Genomic DNA, 16,219 nt, shown 5'->3' on the forward strand with positions numbered 1-16,219 from the left:
CCAATATGGTTGTGAGAACGATGATCGGTAGGTGCTAAAAAGCGTAGCGACTGGTAGGGCGGCAGAAGTAGATCTTTTATCTCGTCGGTTTCCCATTTGCGAACTCCTTTTCTCTGGGGTGTATAGTGGCCCACATTTGGAATGCCAAACTAGACTGCACTGCGGTGTCGAAGGCGAAGAGGCACTGAACGCCGGCTATGTGATCTGCTGCAGCATAGAAGGTTCTTGGGCCACGTGTGTTACAATCCATGGCAATAGCTGCGGCTAGTTGGTGGATCATTGCACAGGCACCGCGTCTGACGGATATACTAAAAACACAAGACTACCACAAAAAACTATGACGAACGAACGTATCTCGTTAGTCTTGCATTCATTAATTGTGTTAATGCTGTTTTCTGAGTATCCGTCAGACGTGGTATCTGTACAACAATCCATGGACTTTACATCCACGCCAGAAGCCGCAAGAATTTTGAGTTGAATTCTGCACACAGAATGCAATAAAGGTAGATCTGCATTTTTTAACTTCACACATTTGTCAGGTGCGATGTGCTCAATGTGCCTGTTTTGTCATCACTGCCAAAAGTTGAGCACCCGGAAGCAAAATGTCCTGAAGCTCAAATGCCCCTTACACGTACCCGTCATATGTGCTAATGAAGTGCTCTTTTTTCGAGTAATTATAAGAAACGTCGATATCTGAGATAGCCGAAATGCTGCCCTGCTGTTACTGACAACCGCAGTCATTGTGCTTATGGCACTATACTGAGCTGATGTGAGCTGCAAACACTTTCTGCACTTATGCAACAGCATGCGTGTTGTTTCTCATAAGTCTGTTGTTGATCCCTTTGGTTCGTTTGCCACTTTTTGCTTGACATGCGCTTTCACGCATTCTACCCGCGATCGTGGCGCAGTGTTTGTGGTGTTATAGGACTATGCGCGCGAGGTTGCGAGTTCGGCTCCCGTCGCATATTGCACCATTTGAATGGCAGGAAATGCGAAAGCACGCGCATGCTGCGCGATGTCAGTACAGCCAGTCTAGTTTAATGCAATCCTGAGGCCTCGACTCATTATCATCATTATCATCAGAATCACCATCATTACGACGACTCATAAGACAAGTGGATTCTGGGCCCGTAGGCACTCGTATTCATTGAAATCAATGCGTGCTGAAACTGCAGTACTTAATACACAAGTGCAAACATACCAGATATTCGATCCTGACTAGCGGATGCATTGATTTACTATTTTTATTATGAGAAAATTGGTCTAGATGAGCACCATGAATTTTAAATTGCAAAATAATCACATACGCACCAAAAACTGCAGCTTCCAGAAATACTGAGTGTGTAGCCTCTACTATGCGTGCTTCTGTGAAAGTTAGCATTATGAGTCTGGTGAAAGTGAATAAAAATTGGAGGGGGCACTTAAAGGTGCACAAAGCAGCATTTTCCGCTCTTGTTTTGTTCTTTGTGTTTCTGTGAATGAATAGTTCCAGTAGCAGACGACATCCCACGGAAATAAAAATACCCGAGGACTCTGCGCTTTCGAGAGACTGCTGCCGCAGGGTGACGCGCCCCACAGCCTGCTCCGGCGTAAGCGCACGCTTCGCTTCATTCCTCACGTACAGGTTGACTTCGAAGATTGAAGTGTCGGCAGTTCTGAATAACAGCACTCGCCGACTGTTCAGCGTTATATCGTGCTCAAAAAGACTTACGGCGACTTCATAACATCTCAAGGCCCATAAAAAAAAAATCAACAGAAAGAGTCGTCTCCTCAAAAAATGAGCGTGGCTTCAACGGCGAGTCCCGCCTGTTCTCTGGAATTAACGAGCGCTTCAGCTGGCGATGGAAATATAGATATGCGGCTGTGAGCGCGAGAGAGTAAAATGCATGGTGGCGAACTGGAATACACGAGCTAATCAAGCCGGCGCACGTATACAGTGCGCACATAGGTTCGCAGACTGCTTTTATCGGCGCCGATAAAGTTATCTCGAGGCTTCCTACCTCCGCCCCTCGTCTGCGTGCGTCGCTAGTATGGCTCATTGGCAGCCATGCCGGTCCCGGGTGCATGAAGGCTGCTGCCGCTCAGCGCCGGAAGACTCGCCGGAGTCAAATGGCACTGGTCAAGAGCGGAAGTCACGATCTGCAAGAGCGGCAGTGGTCAAGACGGCGCCGGCGGCGTCTGTCCCTTGGACCAGGAGCCTTTCGACGATGAGTACTGCAGCAAGATCATGCTGCACCCAAACAAACTCGGCACACTCAACGTGAGTGTTATCTGATATTACTTTTGCGATTGTGATTGCGGCGAATCGTTCCGAAATGATAGAGCATATCCGCACGCCGTTCTTCGGAGGCAGCGCAGTTGTCCATTCGCAGCACAGACGCCGCAGTAGCCATGACAACACACTAGATGGCGTTTTACCCACCAGCACTGATGAACCCTACTACTTGGTGACAAGCCTGCGCTTCAAGCCTAAGAACAATAACCAAAAACATACATTATATGTGCCACAGCAACACAAGCAATTGTTGTTTTGTACTCACAAAAATAATACGCAAAAAGTCCCGACTAATCGAATGGGATTTCGGAAAAAAACCTTAGTGGTACCCATTTCCTAGCTCAGAAAATAGCAGCCAACTTTTGCCCCCCGAACTGCAGAAAATATGAATGAACTTAAGTATACTTTGCTGCATTGTAAGTCATGGCCATTAGCAATAACAAACTGTGAGAAATTGCTCAGAAAACATTCAATCCACTACAGGAGAGGTTTCAGGGCAAAAGTGATTGGTTGGTTTCACGGGGGTTTGATGTCCCAAATGGACTCAAGCTATGAGGGACGCCGTAGTGGAGGGCTCCGGAATTTTCGACCACCTGGGGTTCTTTAACGTGCACTCATCACGCACAGTATACGGGCCTCTAGAATTTCGCCTCCATCGAAATGCAACAGTCACAGCCATGATCGAACCCGGGTGTTTCGGGTCAGGAACCGAGTGTCATAACCACTGAGGCGCTGCGGCAGCTCACAGGAGAGAATAAACGGAGTATGGGAGCCAGGGGCATGGTGAGGCGGTGTACTGTGCGATTAAGTAGCGCAGTTATGCATTTCGAGGTATCGCTCCACTAGCTTACATGCTTCTGCAGACTGAGGCTCACAGTCGTCACCAAATGCATACCGGCAGCTTTCGGAAATTTTGACCGACCGTACCGATTGTATGAACACGCTCTTATTTCACCCGAAAACTGTGATCAGTATTGTTTGGAATCTGTTGTTATAAAAAAAAGCTGCGTGCAGTACAGGGGAACCATATTTGTAGAGTGGGATGCAGCTTACAAAAAGAACAAAAAAATCAGCACGTATTTTTTCCGAAACAAAGAAACAAACAAACAAACTAACAAGCAAGCAAACAAACAAACAAACTAACAACAGACAAGCAAGAGGCATAAAAATCAAGAGGCACCAAAAACTCATACGCCAGAAAGGGTCGTTGGCTCAAGCGTGTTAGAGGTGCGCCAAGTGAATGCTTTGTGGTGTGTATGACAGCGAAGTGTGTTGGGGATGTGTACTGATGTTATAGTAATTAAAAATTATAAAATAGACGGAAAAGGCACTATCGTGTCTACTCTTGAGGCGTAGCTTGAGCGTCCTGTTATTTTTTTTGTAATCCTGGAGTCTTCATCTGTATCGTGACGAAATAATATACCGAAATATGTTGTGTAAGTTTAAAAATTGTTCTTTTTTTTTAGGCGCAGTCGTCGAGAATTGTAGGCCAATCACACTTATGATGGTCTTGGCGCATCGAGAATACAGCGGGTTTCCGACGGCACAGCGCAATCTGTCTCAGTATCACCATAAAGATGAGAGATCAGAAGGTCAAATCTTCTGTTGGTGGCTATACCGCATTTCTCTGACCGAAAGCAAAAAGCGCATAAAAGGCAGTCCTGAAATCAGCACAAGAAATTTGATCATAATTATCATCATCAACAGCCTGACTAAGACCACCCAGTGTAGAAAGTGTCCCCCATGTCTCTTCAATTAACCCTGTCCTTAACCAGTCGCGGTCACCCTATCGCGCAAATTTCTTAATCTCCTCCGCCCACCTAACTTTCTGCCGCCCCCTGCTACGCTTGCCTTCTCTTGGAATCCACTCCGTTACCCTTCGGGACCAGCGGTTACCTTGCTTTCGCATTACGTACGTTGTTGTTGTTGTTGTAGCCTATGACAGAATGGCACATACCTGTATCAGATGTGGCTATCAAGCAAGCGGCCTGATAACATGTCAACGCCCCTTCTTCCTTTCCCTTTCCCTCGCTGCAGCCGCAGCTATAAATCTATGCGCAATAAAGGACCGGGCGTCTTTTCTGGCCTAGCTACTGATGTGTCGCGTCTCTGCATGAAGCGATCGATACAATACCCACTCTGGGGGATCGGCCAAGAATCGGGAGGCAAAGGTTGGTATTCACCTGTACGTAGAAAAGGCAAAGGAAAGCACACGGGAGAGGAACACCGGGGGAGGCAACCACAAGAAGGGCACGGAGAGGATGAAAAAATATTAATTAAAAAATAAAAATAAACAGAAAACAAAAAATAATAATAATAACAATTATAAATAATAATAATAATCATATATATATATATATATATATATATATATATGTATGTATATTATAATATTATAAAGGAGTTTGGATTGGACAGACAGTGAAAGAGAGAAAATAGAGAATAATTCGAAAAATAATGAAGCATAAAAAGAAAATACTGAAAGCTTTACCAAGGTAGTCGATGAGATTCCAGAAAGAAATTTTGAACAGCGTCACAAACAGACCTGTGGCTGAACCCAAGCGTGGTGGCACCAAATGATAGCAAGTGTGGGCTGCTCAAACTAAGGCCAAGTTGCTGTAAGGACAACTCCAGCAGTCTTCTTCTCAAAGAGGTGAAACGACGACAATGGAGCCAAAAATGATCGATAGATTCAGGCTCACGGCAAAATGCACAGAGGGGAGATAACGCCAAACCAGATCTGTGCAGATAGAAATTTAGAGGGGGGATGCGGCAGCGCAACCTCGTCAGAGATACTTCTAGCTGCCGAGATGGACAAATTTTCCTGCTCCAGGAATATTTCAGATGCTGATATTCCGCCGATGTTAAAAGTGTTGTGTCTTGAACGCTTAATAACGCTCGTCGCCGGAACCTAGATGCTGTGATATACGCTGTAGCCGGGATGATGGGCAACACAGGGCCGCCTAGGGAAGCCTTTGCAAGGTTATCCGCGATCTCATTTACAGTCACGCTGCTGTGGCCGGGTACCCATATCAAGTGAACAAGGCTCAAGTGCGAAGGAAGTGGCGATAAAAAAGTGCTTAAAGTGGGACAGTCAACATGCGATGCGAGGGACGAACACAAAGGTAAAGAATCGGTAATGACTACCACTGCAGAAATAGTAGGATCAAGCTTCCGCAGAGCAAGAACTACTGCCAGAAACTCAGCTTGAAAAATAGCGGTGAAATCCGGAAGGCGCAGCGAAAAGGACCAGTCTAAACTCGGATAGAAAATTCCCACCCCTGCCTTTTCGTTGCACTGAGAGGCATCAGTTGCTATTGCAATTTTTGTAGGTAGGGACCTTAAATGATCCTCTAATAGTCCATTTAAAATACGGGGTGGTAAAAGTTTCGCGTTTTGAGGAAAAATGTTGTCGAAAACAATGTGGACAGAGGACCCACTGCTTAATGCTGGAAGGATGTTGTAAATCTGCACGTTTAAAGAACACAACCTGCGGGGTGTGAAAACGAGGCCAGTGGACACCAAAAAAGGAGGTCGGCTGGCAACAGAAAATGCTTTGCGAACGGTGAAAATGGGATTAAAAGATTTTGAGGAAAGTCTGCACAGTTAGAAAGTGAAATCGGGATCACAGAGGAGGAATGCGGGCCTAAAGCTACAGCACATTGGTAGCCACGAATTTGGGGACGTCAAGGCACATCCGAAGCACCTCCCTCTCCAAAAGGATGAGAGGACGAAGTTTGTATGAAGCCGAGCCTGGAAACAACACAGAGCCAAATTCTAAAATTGGCCTAACATACAATACGTAAATCATTAGGAGCGTATCCCTGCGCATGCCGTACCTGTGACTGCATAACCTCCGTAACATGCCTGCGGCACGAGTCCCTTTCACAGCAACATGGTCCATGTGAGGCCGCCAGGTGAGTTCGTCGTCATAAATGACGCCCAGGTATTTTAGGGATTGAACTTGAGGTATTGGTTGAAATTTGCATGAAAGAGAGAGCACAACAGGATCCTGTAGAGGAAAAAATGGCTGAGGCTTAACTTGGTTAAGCCTGGAGAATGCGAAGCATCATCGTGTCGCGTAATTTGGAGGCGCACAACCACAGCGACGGCGCGAGGTGGGCCCCCGTTTCTCCACTGTCGTGACGTCATCGTGTCACGTGGTGTGACGTCATGTATCACGTGATTTGGAGGCGCCCAACCACAGCGACGGCGCGAGGTGGGCCCCCGTTTCTCCACTGTCGTGACGTCATTGTGTCACGTGGTGTGATGTCATGTATCACGTGATTTGGAGGCGCACAAACACAGCGACGGCGCGAGGTGGGCCCCCGTTTCTGCACTGCCGTGACGTCATCGTGTCACGTGGTGTGGCATCATCGTGTCACGTGATTTGGAGGCGCACAACCACAGCGACGGCGCGAGGTGGGCCCCCGTTTCTCCACTGTCGTGACGTCATCGTGTCACGTGGTGTGACGTCATGTATCGCGTGATTTGGAGGCGCACAACCACAGCGACGCTGCGAGGTGGGCCCCCGTTTCTCTACTGTCGTGACGTCATCGTGTCACGTGGTGTGATGTCATGTATCACGTGATTTGGAGGCGCATAACCACGGTGAAGGGCTGAAGTGGTAGCTAAAGTAGTATGCTTCGCATAAAAACAAGGACGGCACACTTGTTAACATTTAATGTGAGGTGTAAACTGCTCAACCAGTGCTCAAGAGAACTCAGATATGGTTGCAATTGATCATAGAGGGAATATATATCAGGCGCAGCCGCAAAAAAATGCTATGTCGTCCGCATAGACGTAAGTGCGAACATGGTGTGGGATAGGAATGAAGCTCAGAAGAATATTGAACAGCACAGGCGAAAGGACAGCTCCTTGCGGAACACCTCTCGTCTGTTTGTACCTCTCGGTTTTTGCCCCATTATGGACGCAGAAGAATTCCATGTTATAGAGAAACGCAGATATACAAGCAACTAAATATTCTGGAAACTGGAGGGACTGTAACCTGTGTATGAGGATGGAATGCTCTACACTGTCATAAGCTTTAGAGACGTCGAGCGTAACCAAAGCAGCATACAGGCGTTGACGACGAGTTAGAAGAATACGACTCTCAAGATCTACATGTGCATTCCATATCGAACATCGCGGCCGGAAGCCGAGTTGACACGGGCTGAGAATAGTTCTGCGGTCCACAAAGGCAAAACCCTCCATAAGTAACACCCTTTCTATTAATTTTACCACGTTTGATGTTAGAGAAATAGGCCTAATATTTTCCAATTCATAGCCTCCACCCTGGTTTTTAAGTAAAGGGATCACCTTGGCCAGCTTCCACTCAGAAGGGATCCAAGCGTGTTTGATAGAATAGTTGACCAGGTGTAACAAAGAGTCCGGAGACGCCTCAAATAGAATCTTGAGCATCTTTGAAGTGACACCATCAGGACCGGGAGCAGAAGCTGGTAATCTCTGAACAACTTGAGAAAGCTCCGAAAGAGTAACTTTAGTGAAATAATTATTTGGCGTCCTTTGCGCAAACAACATAGGACGTAAAGGAAATAGAGACGAGAACCGCTTATGCAGACCCGCGGCAATTGATTCAACCGCCTCGATAGCTTCCTTAGGTGACATAACTAATGACTGTAAATCACGAGAAGGCAGGACCTGTTTTCTGGACCGTAAAAAGCCAAATAATGCCCGTCGGTTGCCTGACTTTGAAAGAAAATCAAAATGTTCAGAGTCATACTTCTCTTTCGCACGAGAAACTGTGCGTTTAAAGGTGGCTGCTATGAATTGATAATCTTTCCAGTTATTGGGGCATTGGTTATAAAGAAGCTTTTTCCATGCTGCCTTCCTCCGCCTGTAATCCCTCGTACAGTCCGCGTTCCACCAATGATTAGAGGAATTCCCATTTGAGGGCCGCACCAGAAACTCCGACTTTTTCCGGCAATCCTCTAAAGCCAGACATATGCTTGTTGACTGGTGATCTTCGGCGATGTTAGAAACTGACGCGAGGGCAGAGCGCAACATCGTCTTAAATTTGTCATAATTTACATGCGTCCGCAACGGACGAGGCGCAGGTGTTACACGACATATGATATCAAAACGAACAGGTATATGGAACATGTATATGGTGGTTGGTTGAGCGCGATACGGGAGCGTATGGTCTTCATCGCGTTTGGCGCAGTGCAAAAGTGGATATGCTTTGAAAAACGCTTGACTGAAACCTGTCCTTTATTAAAAGCCCTCAGGAGCACATTGCTCGAAACATCTCTGCGGGCATATATGTGGCCACACAGAATTGTCGCGCCGACCAAGTGCTGATTCTGTCGTCGCCAACTGTTATACAGCTTCATGCTCGGGCCTTCTGCCACATATGCTCAAAATATCTGAGAAGTACCGCAGGCATGCACTTCCTGGCGTTTGGCTCATTTAAAAAAAAGAGAGATAAAAATGAGCTCTAGCGGTGATCGTCATGCAAACACACGCGGAACGTGAGGCGCCGACACGCGGGGCTTTATTGTAGCGCCTTTCATTCCAGTGCCAGTTCTCTGCTATAAAGCTGCATTATTACAGAAATGATACGCAGCTAAATTTATACAGTGCACCCGCTTGTTCTAGGTGGACGTTCAACAAGCTGATATGCGCTTTTGCCGAGATTATGCGTTCCTTGCCCGCAGCAAAAGCCGGCGGTCGACAGACTACAGTTGAACGAACGTATACCGATCCTTTTCTGCTTACAGCTTACAGGAAGCAGGTTACGAGCGTAGAAATCGCAACGACCACAGCAGAGTCCACCAGGGTCGATCGTCGGCGGTCATACCAGTCATATATATATTTACTGCGTAGTAAGCAAACACGCAATAATCCGAGAGTACGGCTTGTCGTTTGATAAACAACGCACGGCCAGTTTTTCCGTCCTATGTGGTGTCGACTGAAACACGTTAGATTGCGATTGCTCGTTGTATACGAGTGCGAGCTTGATCAGCTGCATGTTCTGCAGTCTGCGGCACGCAGCCCTCAATAACTGCAAGTCGTTGTTTGGGATACCAAGCAGCCTATTTCTACCGTACGCGTGCGTAGCAATGAGACGCAGAACGCGAAGGTAGAGAGAAAAGCTGCACTCCGTGATCCGCGACTTGCTTGCCGCCGTGATTGCCGCCGGGCTGGTTCCGGTGGCCGCAAGCCCACGTGACCATGGTGCGTTTTCCTGTCAGAGACGAACTTGCGGGCCGCCAGCGGGCTGCCCGAGCGCGGTTAATCGAAGAAGCCCAATGGAAGCCGCCTTTGAAAAGCGACGAGATAATCGCAGCAATCTAGTGCTTCTCCTCACACTTGCCCCTTATCGTCAGCACTTGATCAGCTGCCTGCTCGAAGGCGTCAGTGCTATTTTCGAGTAACTACCGTATTTCCATATTTCCTAAGGGTCGTCCACTCCTAGCTTGAACACGTGAGAGGCGTGGCTGCGCTCTTCCAATGGCCAGTTATTCCGACACTGCAACGCACATAGAGTTTCCCTAGAGGGAAAGCTGGAGGCGCTGCACTTCAGCCACCATGGACGCTCAAAGCATCATTGGGCGGTGAGCTACATGGTGCGGCACAGTCGTAGTTTTTCGGGAACACGGAGAGTCATCACTAAGACGTTTCATTCCGAAAACGCTGTTCGTGTGTGCGCAGACGACTTTCGCGCGAACGCAGTGTGCAAAAGCCATAGTAGTGAAAGTGCGACGACACACGACGCCAATAAAAAGTTTCAGTTTTCCGAAATGGCACTAAAAAACCTCTTAAAATATCTAAGCAACAAAAATTTTTTTGAAAACATATTTACTTTTAAAAATGCGTCTTTTAATTACGAAATATTACTTTTTGTAGTGTTCATTACTTGGCCCATATGAAATCTAGCCCATCTCTTACTTTGGACAAACTTTGCATTTACATGCTCTTCTGCTCGTTTGTTGCAATTTACAGACAGGATATTGAATGTTAGGACATTCGTAGTTATCGAACAGGTTTATTTTTCGACTATTTTTTGGCCAAAAGTTGTAGTTCTGCAGTCGGTAGCTCACCGCTCCATGATGCTTTGAGCGCCCATGGTGGCTGAAGTGGTCTCAAGGGGCCTCCATGCAAACTCCCATAGACGGGTTGCATAGAGTTTCTTACTATTACCTAGAGGGAAAGCTGGCGGCGCTGCGCTTCAGCCACCATGGACGATCAAAGCATCATGGGGCGGTGAGCTACTTGTTGCGAGACAGTCGTAGTTTTTGGGGAGCATGGAGTGGCACTACTAAGTTATTTCATTCCGAAAATGCTGTTCGTGTGTGCGCAGACGACTTTCGCGCGAATGCAGTGTTTAAAAACCATAGTAGTGAAAACGCAACGACACACAACGCCAATAAAAGGTTTCACTGTTCTAAAATGCCATTAAAAAACTTTTTGAGGTATTTAAGCAACTAATTTTTTTTTGAAAACATATTTCCTTTTAAAAGCGCGCCTGTTGAGCACGAAATATTAGTTTTTATAATGTTCAATACTTGGCCAATAGGAGAGCGAGTAGTCTCTTATTTTGGGCAAACTTTGACTTAAAGGCTTTTCTGCTCACTTGTTGCAATTTACAGACAGGATATTGAATGTTAGGACATTCGTATTTATCAAACAGCTTTATTTTTCCATTATTTTTTGGTCAAAAGTTGAAGTTCTGCAGTCGGTAGCTCACCGGCCCATGATGCTTTGAGCGCCCATGGTGGCTGAAGTGGTCACGAGGGGCCTCTATGCAAACTCTATGACGGGTTGTCAGCTTTCCCTCTAGGTAACAGTAAGAAACTCTATGACGGGTTGTCAGCTTTCCCTCTAGGTAATAGTAAGAAACTCTATGACGGGTTGTCAGTTTTCCCTCTAGGTAATAGTAAGAAACTCTATGACGGGTTGTCAGCTTTCCCTCTAGGTAATAGTAAGAAACTCAATGGCTACGCATTGAAGCAAAGTGGCGCAACACCGAGCTCTGGTGCTTCTTGTCTGCTACTTCACTTTGGTGCACACATGCAATGAACACAGCGCAGCCGTGCCGCTCGCGTTTTCAAGCTAGAAGCAGACGACCGTAGAAGAGCAACACATAGGTGAATTATGAGCTAAGCTTATTTGCTTCCTCTTGAAATCTCCAACAGAAAAGACGCTTTCGCGTCAACTTAATGACTTCCGAGACGACAAGACCAGTGCGGCACACTCGAGTGTTAACTTAGAGCCCTCGTCTTCTAAGTTCTTTGAAGAGATATGGGAATGACGCACTAAAAGAAGCGATAACTGAAAACTTCCAAGTTTCGACTCGCTGGAGCAGTGACTGATAGGAGTATTTGTTCGTTCTCTGATTGGGGATTGCGCACATTGCACTAAAATGATAACAAGTGAGAAAAGTTAATTAGTAGCCATAACAGAAATATTTTTCTTCCTAGCATTTCCCAGGAAATCGGTATAGTTTTTCACTGAATTTTGCGCCCTTGGAATGAGTGTCATCTCAGATGTATAGGCATAGCTGATAAAAGTCGCGTCTGACCAGTTACATCTGCCCCCATAAAGTGTGTTATTTCTCTCTGTCAGGATATCGTGGGCTTCTTGATGGTTGGTTGGCGCCAATATTATAATCAGTCGGACCAACCTGCCCACCACTGCACTCGCCGTCAATTCGGAGAGGGAGGAACGACAAACTTCTCCACCCCGCGCGCGAAACAGCAGATTAGACTGCTGACCGGCGATAGGGGCCACGCCTGATTAGCCGCTGACCGGAAGCTCAACTTCCTTTCTTTTTTGTCGAAGAAGACAACAAACTTGTTTCAAAGGTGGAACAGTAACGGCTGCCTTCCATTTCCAGAAAAAAAAAAAAACATTCGAGTTGCTGCTTGCTACAGGCCGCGATATGAGTTCGCCTTGTTTTGTATCGACGCAGCGGAGGACAGTAGAACTGTGCCGCGCAGTCAAGCAGGGACAGGATTTTTTTTTGTTTTCACGCCCTCTTTTCATGACTGGGCTTCAAAACTGCCCCGTGACCCACGCTTGATTTCTTTGGTTCCCTCCTGTCACCCCAATAATGTCCTACTTTGTCATTTAGAACACACGCACAACATTTTGCTTAGTGACAAAACGCAATCAAATTTAGAAGGATACAGTCTTCGTCGAAAGATACCTTATAATCATATTGCGACCGCTTCGAGTTGTTGGAATGTACCCAGCTACCCGACAAGGCTCAGATAAAAGCAAACTTGCACACCTCCCCATATGTTTCCGAAAGCAAGCTCACTGGTGAGTGTGATAAGTACCCAAATGCATGCATTGATGGACAGTAGAGTTATCACTAAAGGCCCTTTTCATCCGTGAAACAGGAATGAAGAGGTACGGCATCAACGGGTCCTATCTCCAGAAACTGGCGCCCTCCGACCTTTTGGTGCAGTGTTCGAGACCTTCGCTCCGTGAAAGGAGATAACTTATCCTGCTTAAACAAAGGCCAACACAATGGGCACATTTCGAGGAAAATATTCCCGCGTTTTTTTCCTCGAAACATTGCCGTCATCTACCTGCTTGTCAGCTGCGCACGAATAGCCATAGAATAGAAGCAGCCTATCAGTCGCGCCTGCACTCATCAGGTTCATTATTCGTTATTAATATTTTTGGATGAATGGCAGTTTGTCAATATTCCACAAGAGAAAAGTCTACAACAGCTGTATCTTACCGGTACTCACCTATGGGGCAGAAACGTGGAGGCTAACAAAGAGGGTTGAGCTTAAGTTAAGGACAACGGAGCGAGCTATGGAAAGAAGAAAGATAGGTGTAACATTAAGATTTCGTTTGGTTTATGGGGTTTAACGTCCCAAAGCGACTCAGGCTATGAGAGACGCCGTAGTGAAGGGCTCCGGAAATTTCGAGCCCCTGGGGTTCTTTAACGTGCACTGACATCGCACAGAAAACGGGCCTCTATTATTTCGCCTCCATCGAAATTCCACCGCCGCGGCCGGGATCGAACCCACGTCTTTCGGGTCAGCAGCCGAGCGCCATAACCACTAGAGCCACCGTGGCGGACAGGTGTAACGTTAGGAGATCGCAAGTAGATGGAGTGGGTGGGGGAACAAAAGCGGTTTAATGGCAGTCTAGTCGAAATCAAGAGGAAGAAATGGGCTTGGGCAGGGCATGTAATGCGAAGGCAAGATAACCGCTGGTCCTTAAAGGTTACGGAGTGGATTCCAAGAAAAGGGAAGAGTGGCAGGGGGCCGCAGAAAGTTGGATGAGATTAAGAAGTTTGCGGGGATATGGTGGCCGCAATTGGCGAAGGACAGGGAACAAAAGCGGTTTAATGGCATCCTAGTCGAAATCAAGAGGAAGAAATGGGCTTGGGCAGGACATGTAATGCGAAGGCAAGATAACCGCTGGTCCTTACAGGTTACGGAGTGGATTCCAAAAAAAGGATAGAGTGGCAGGGGGCGGCAGAAAGTTGGATGAGATTAAGAAGTTTGCGGGGATATGGTGGCCGCAATTGGCGAAGGACAGGGAACAAAAGCGGTTTAATGGCATCCTAGTCGAAATCAAGAGGAAGAAATGGGCTTGGGCAGGACATGTAATGCGAAGGCAAGATAACCGCTGGTCCTTAAAGGTTACGGAGTGGATTCCAAGAAAAGGGAAGAGTGGCAGGGGGCCGCAGAAAGTTGGATGAGATTAAGAAGTTTGCGGGGATATGGTGGCCGCAATTGGCGAAGGACAGGGAACAAAAGCGGTTTAATGGCATCCTAGTCGAAATCAAGAGGAAGAAATGGGCTTGGGCAGGACATGTAATGCGAAGGCAAGATAACCGCTGGTCCTTACAGGTTACGGAGTGGATTCCAAGAAAAGGATAGAGTGGCAGGGGGCGGCAGAAAGTTGGATGAGATTAAGAAGTTTGCGGGGATATGGTGGCCGCAATTGGCGAAGGACAGGGAACAAAAGCGGTTTAATGGCATCCTAGTCGAAATCAAGAGGAAGAAATGGGCTTGGGCAGGACATGTAATGCGAAGGCAAGATAACCGCTGGTCCTTAAAGGTTACGGAGTGGATTCCAAGAAAAGGGAAGAGTGGCAGGGGGCCGCAGAAAGTTGGATGAGATTAAGAAGTTTGCGGGGATATGGTGGCCGCAATTGGCGAAGGACAGGGAACAAAAGCGGTTTAATGGCATCCTAGTCGAAATCAAGAGGAAGAAATGGGCTTGGGCAGGACATGTAATGCGAAGGCAAGATAACCGCTGGTCCTTACAGGTTACGGAGTGGATTCCAAGAAAAGGATAGAGTGGCAGGGGGCGGCAGAAAGTTGGATGAGATTAAGAAGTTTGCGGGGATATGGTGGCCGCAATTGGCGAAGGACAGGGAACAAAAGCGGTTTAATGGCATCCTAGTCGAAATCAAGAGGAAGAAATGGGCTTGGGCAGGACATGTAATGCGAAGGCAAGATAACCGCTGGTCCTTAAAGGTTACGGAGTGGATTCCAAGAAAAGGGAAGAGTGGCAGGGGGCCGCAGAAAGTTGGATGAGATTAAGAAGTTTGCGGGGATATGGTGGCCGCAATTGGCGAAGGACAGGGAACAAAAGCGGTTTAATGGCATCCTAGTCGAAATCAAGAGGAAGAAATGGGCTTGGGCAGGACATGTAATGCGAAGGCAAGATAACCGCTGGTCCTTACAGGTTACGGAGTGGATTCCAAGAAAAGGATAGAGTGGCAGGGGGCGGCAGAAAGTTGGATGAGATTAAGAAGTTTGCGGGGATATGGTGGCCGCAATTGGCGAAGGACAGGGAACAAAAGCGGTTTAATGGCATCCTAGTCGAAATCAAGAGGAAGAAATGGGCTTGGGCAGGACATGTAATGCGAAGGCAAGATAACCGCTGGTCCTTACAGGTTACGGAGTGGATTCCAAGAAAAGGATAGAGTGGCAGGGGGCGGCAGAAAGTTGGATGAGATTAAGAAGTTTGCGGGGATATGGTGGCCGCAATTGGCGAAGGACAGGGAACAAAAGCGGTTTAATGGCATCCTAGTCGAAATCAAGAGGAAGAAATGGGCTTGGGCAGGGCATGTAATGCGAAGGCAAGATAACCGCTGGTCCTTACAGGTTACGGAGTGGATTCCAAGAAAAGGAAAGAGTGGCAGGGGGCGGCAGAAAGTTGGATGAGATTAAGAAGTTTGCGGGGATATGGTGGCCGCAATTGGCGAAGGACAGGGTTAATTGGAGAGACATGGGAGAGGCCTTTGCCCTGCAGTGGGTGTAGTCAGGCTGATGATGATGATGATGAATATTTTTGAAGCGGGAAGCCCACGGAGACAAAAGCAGCTCAATTTCTCGGCTCAATATCAATGTCGCCATCAAAATTGGAGAAATGCCAACACGATAGCTAAACTCGATTTAGGGGGAAATTTTGAGCCCATGGGAGCCGACGTCTTGTCTTTAGTTTGTGAACATTCATTCAGTACCGTTCAAGGGAAGAGAATAGCGTCGAAAACGGAAGCGTGTAATATGAAATGATCCCATTTTTTCACAAGCGTCGCAGAAATGTGAGGTGTAAAACTGAGTTTAAGGCAGGGTGGTAAAAGAAAGCCCGTTCTTAAAAATGTAAAACCCAGGCTCATGTTGTCCTGTGCGTCGCAAACACATGGCAGATATTAACACGTTATGGCAGATATTCGATCAAACAAGTACCTAAAGCGCTTTCAACTGCACTTATTCTGTTGTCGCGCATTGTTTTCCGTTCCCCAGAGAGCTGCTGCTCACGAGAGTGTACTACGGCTCTGAATTCGCGAGGCGACTTCAAAAAAAAAAAAACCTTCGAAGTAAGGCTTCAAGCGCTTATCGGTGCTGTTGTTGACCTATCATCAGGGAATCGCACTATGTTATTACGTCAAGACTGAATACCCATGTTTTGCAACCAAAGAAAAAAAGTTGGGCCTTGTCG

General features: G+C 47.0%; 1 protein-coding gene across 2 annotated transcripts in view; it reads left to right on the plus strand.

The window, feature by feature from the left end:
- The first annotated feature begins 2,023 nt into the window (after positions 1-2,023).
- The window catches only part of LOC149334969 (uncharacterized), a 56,004-nt gene continuing 41,808 nt past the window's right edge, over positions 2,024-16,219 (plus strand). For both annotated transcript variants that reach the window (XM_089551643.1, XM_089551645.1), the window contains exon 1: positions 2,024-2,260. In XM_089551643.1, coding sequence (XP_089407769.1) covers positions 2,031-2,260 — 230 coding nt within the window. In that variant the 5' untranslated portion in view covers positions 2,024-2,030. The remainder of the gene's footprint in view (positions 2,261-16,219) is intronic.

The sequence above is a fragment of the Amblyomma mixtum genome, chromosome 7 (assembly GCF_055824585.1).
Source record: "Amblyomma mixtum isolate Tamu chromosome 7, ASM5582458v1, whole genome shotgun sequence".
In the NCBI taxonomy this organism is placed as follows: Eukaryota; Metazoa; Arthropoda; class Arachnida; order Ixodida; family Ixodidae; genus Amblyomma; species Amblyomma mixtum.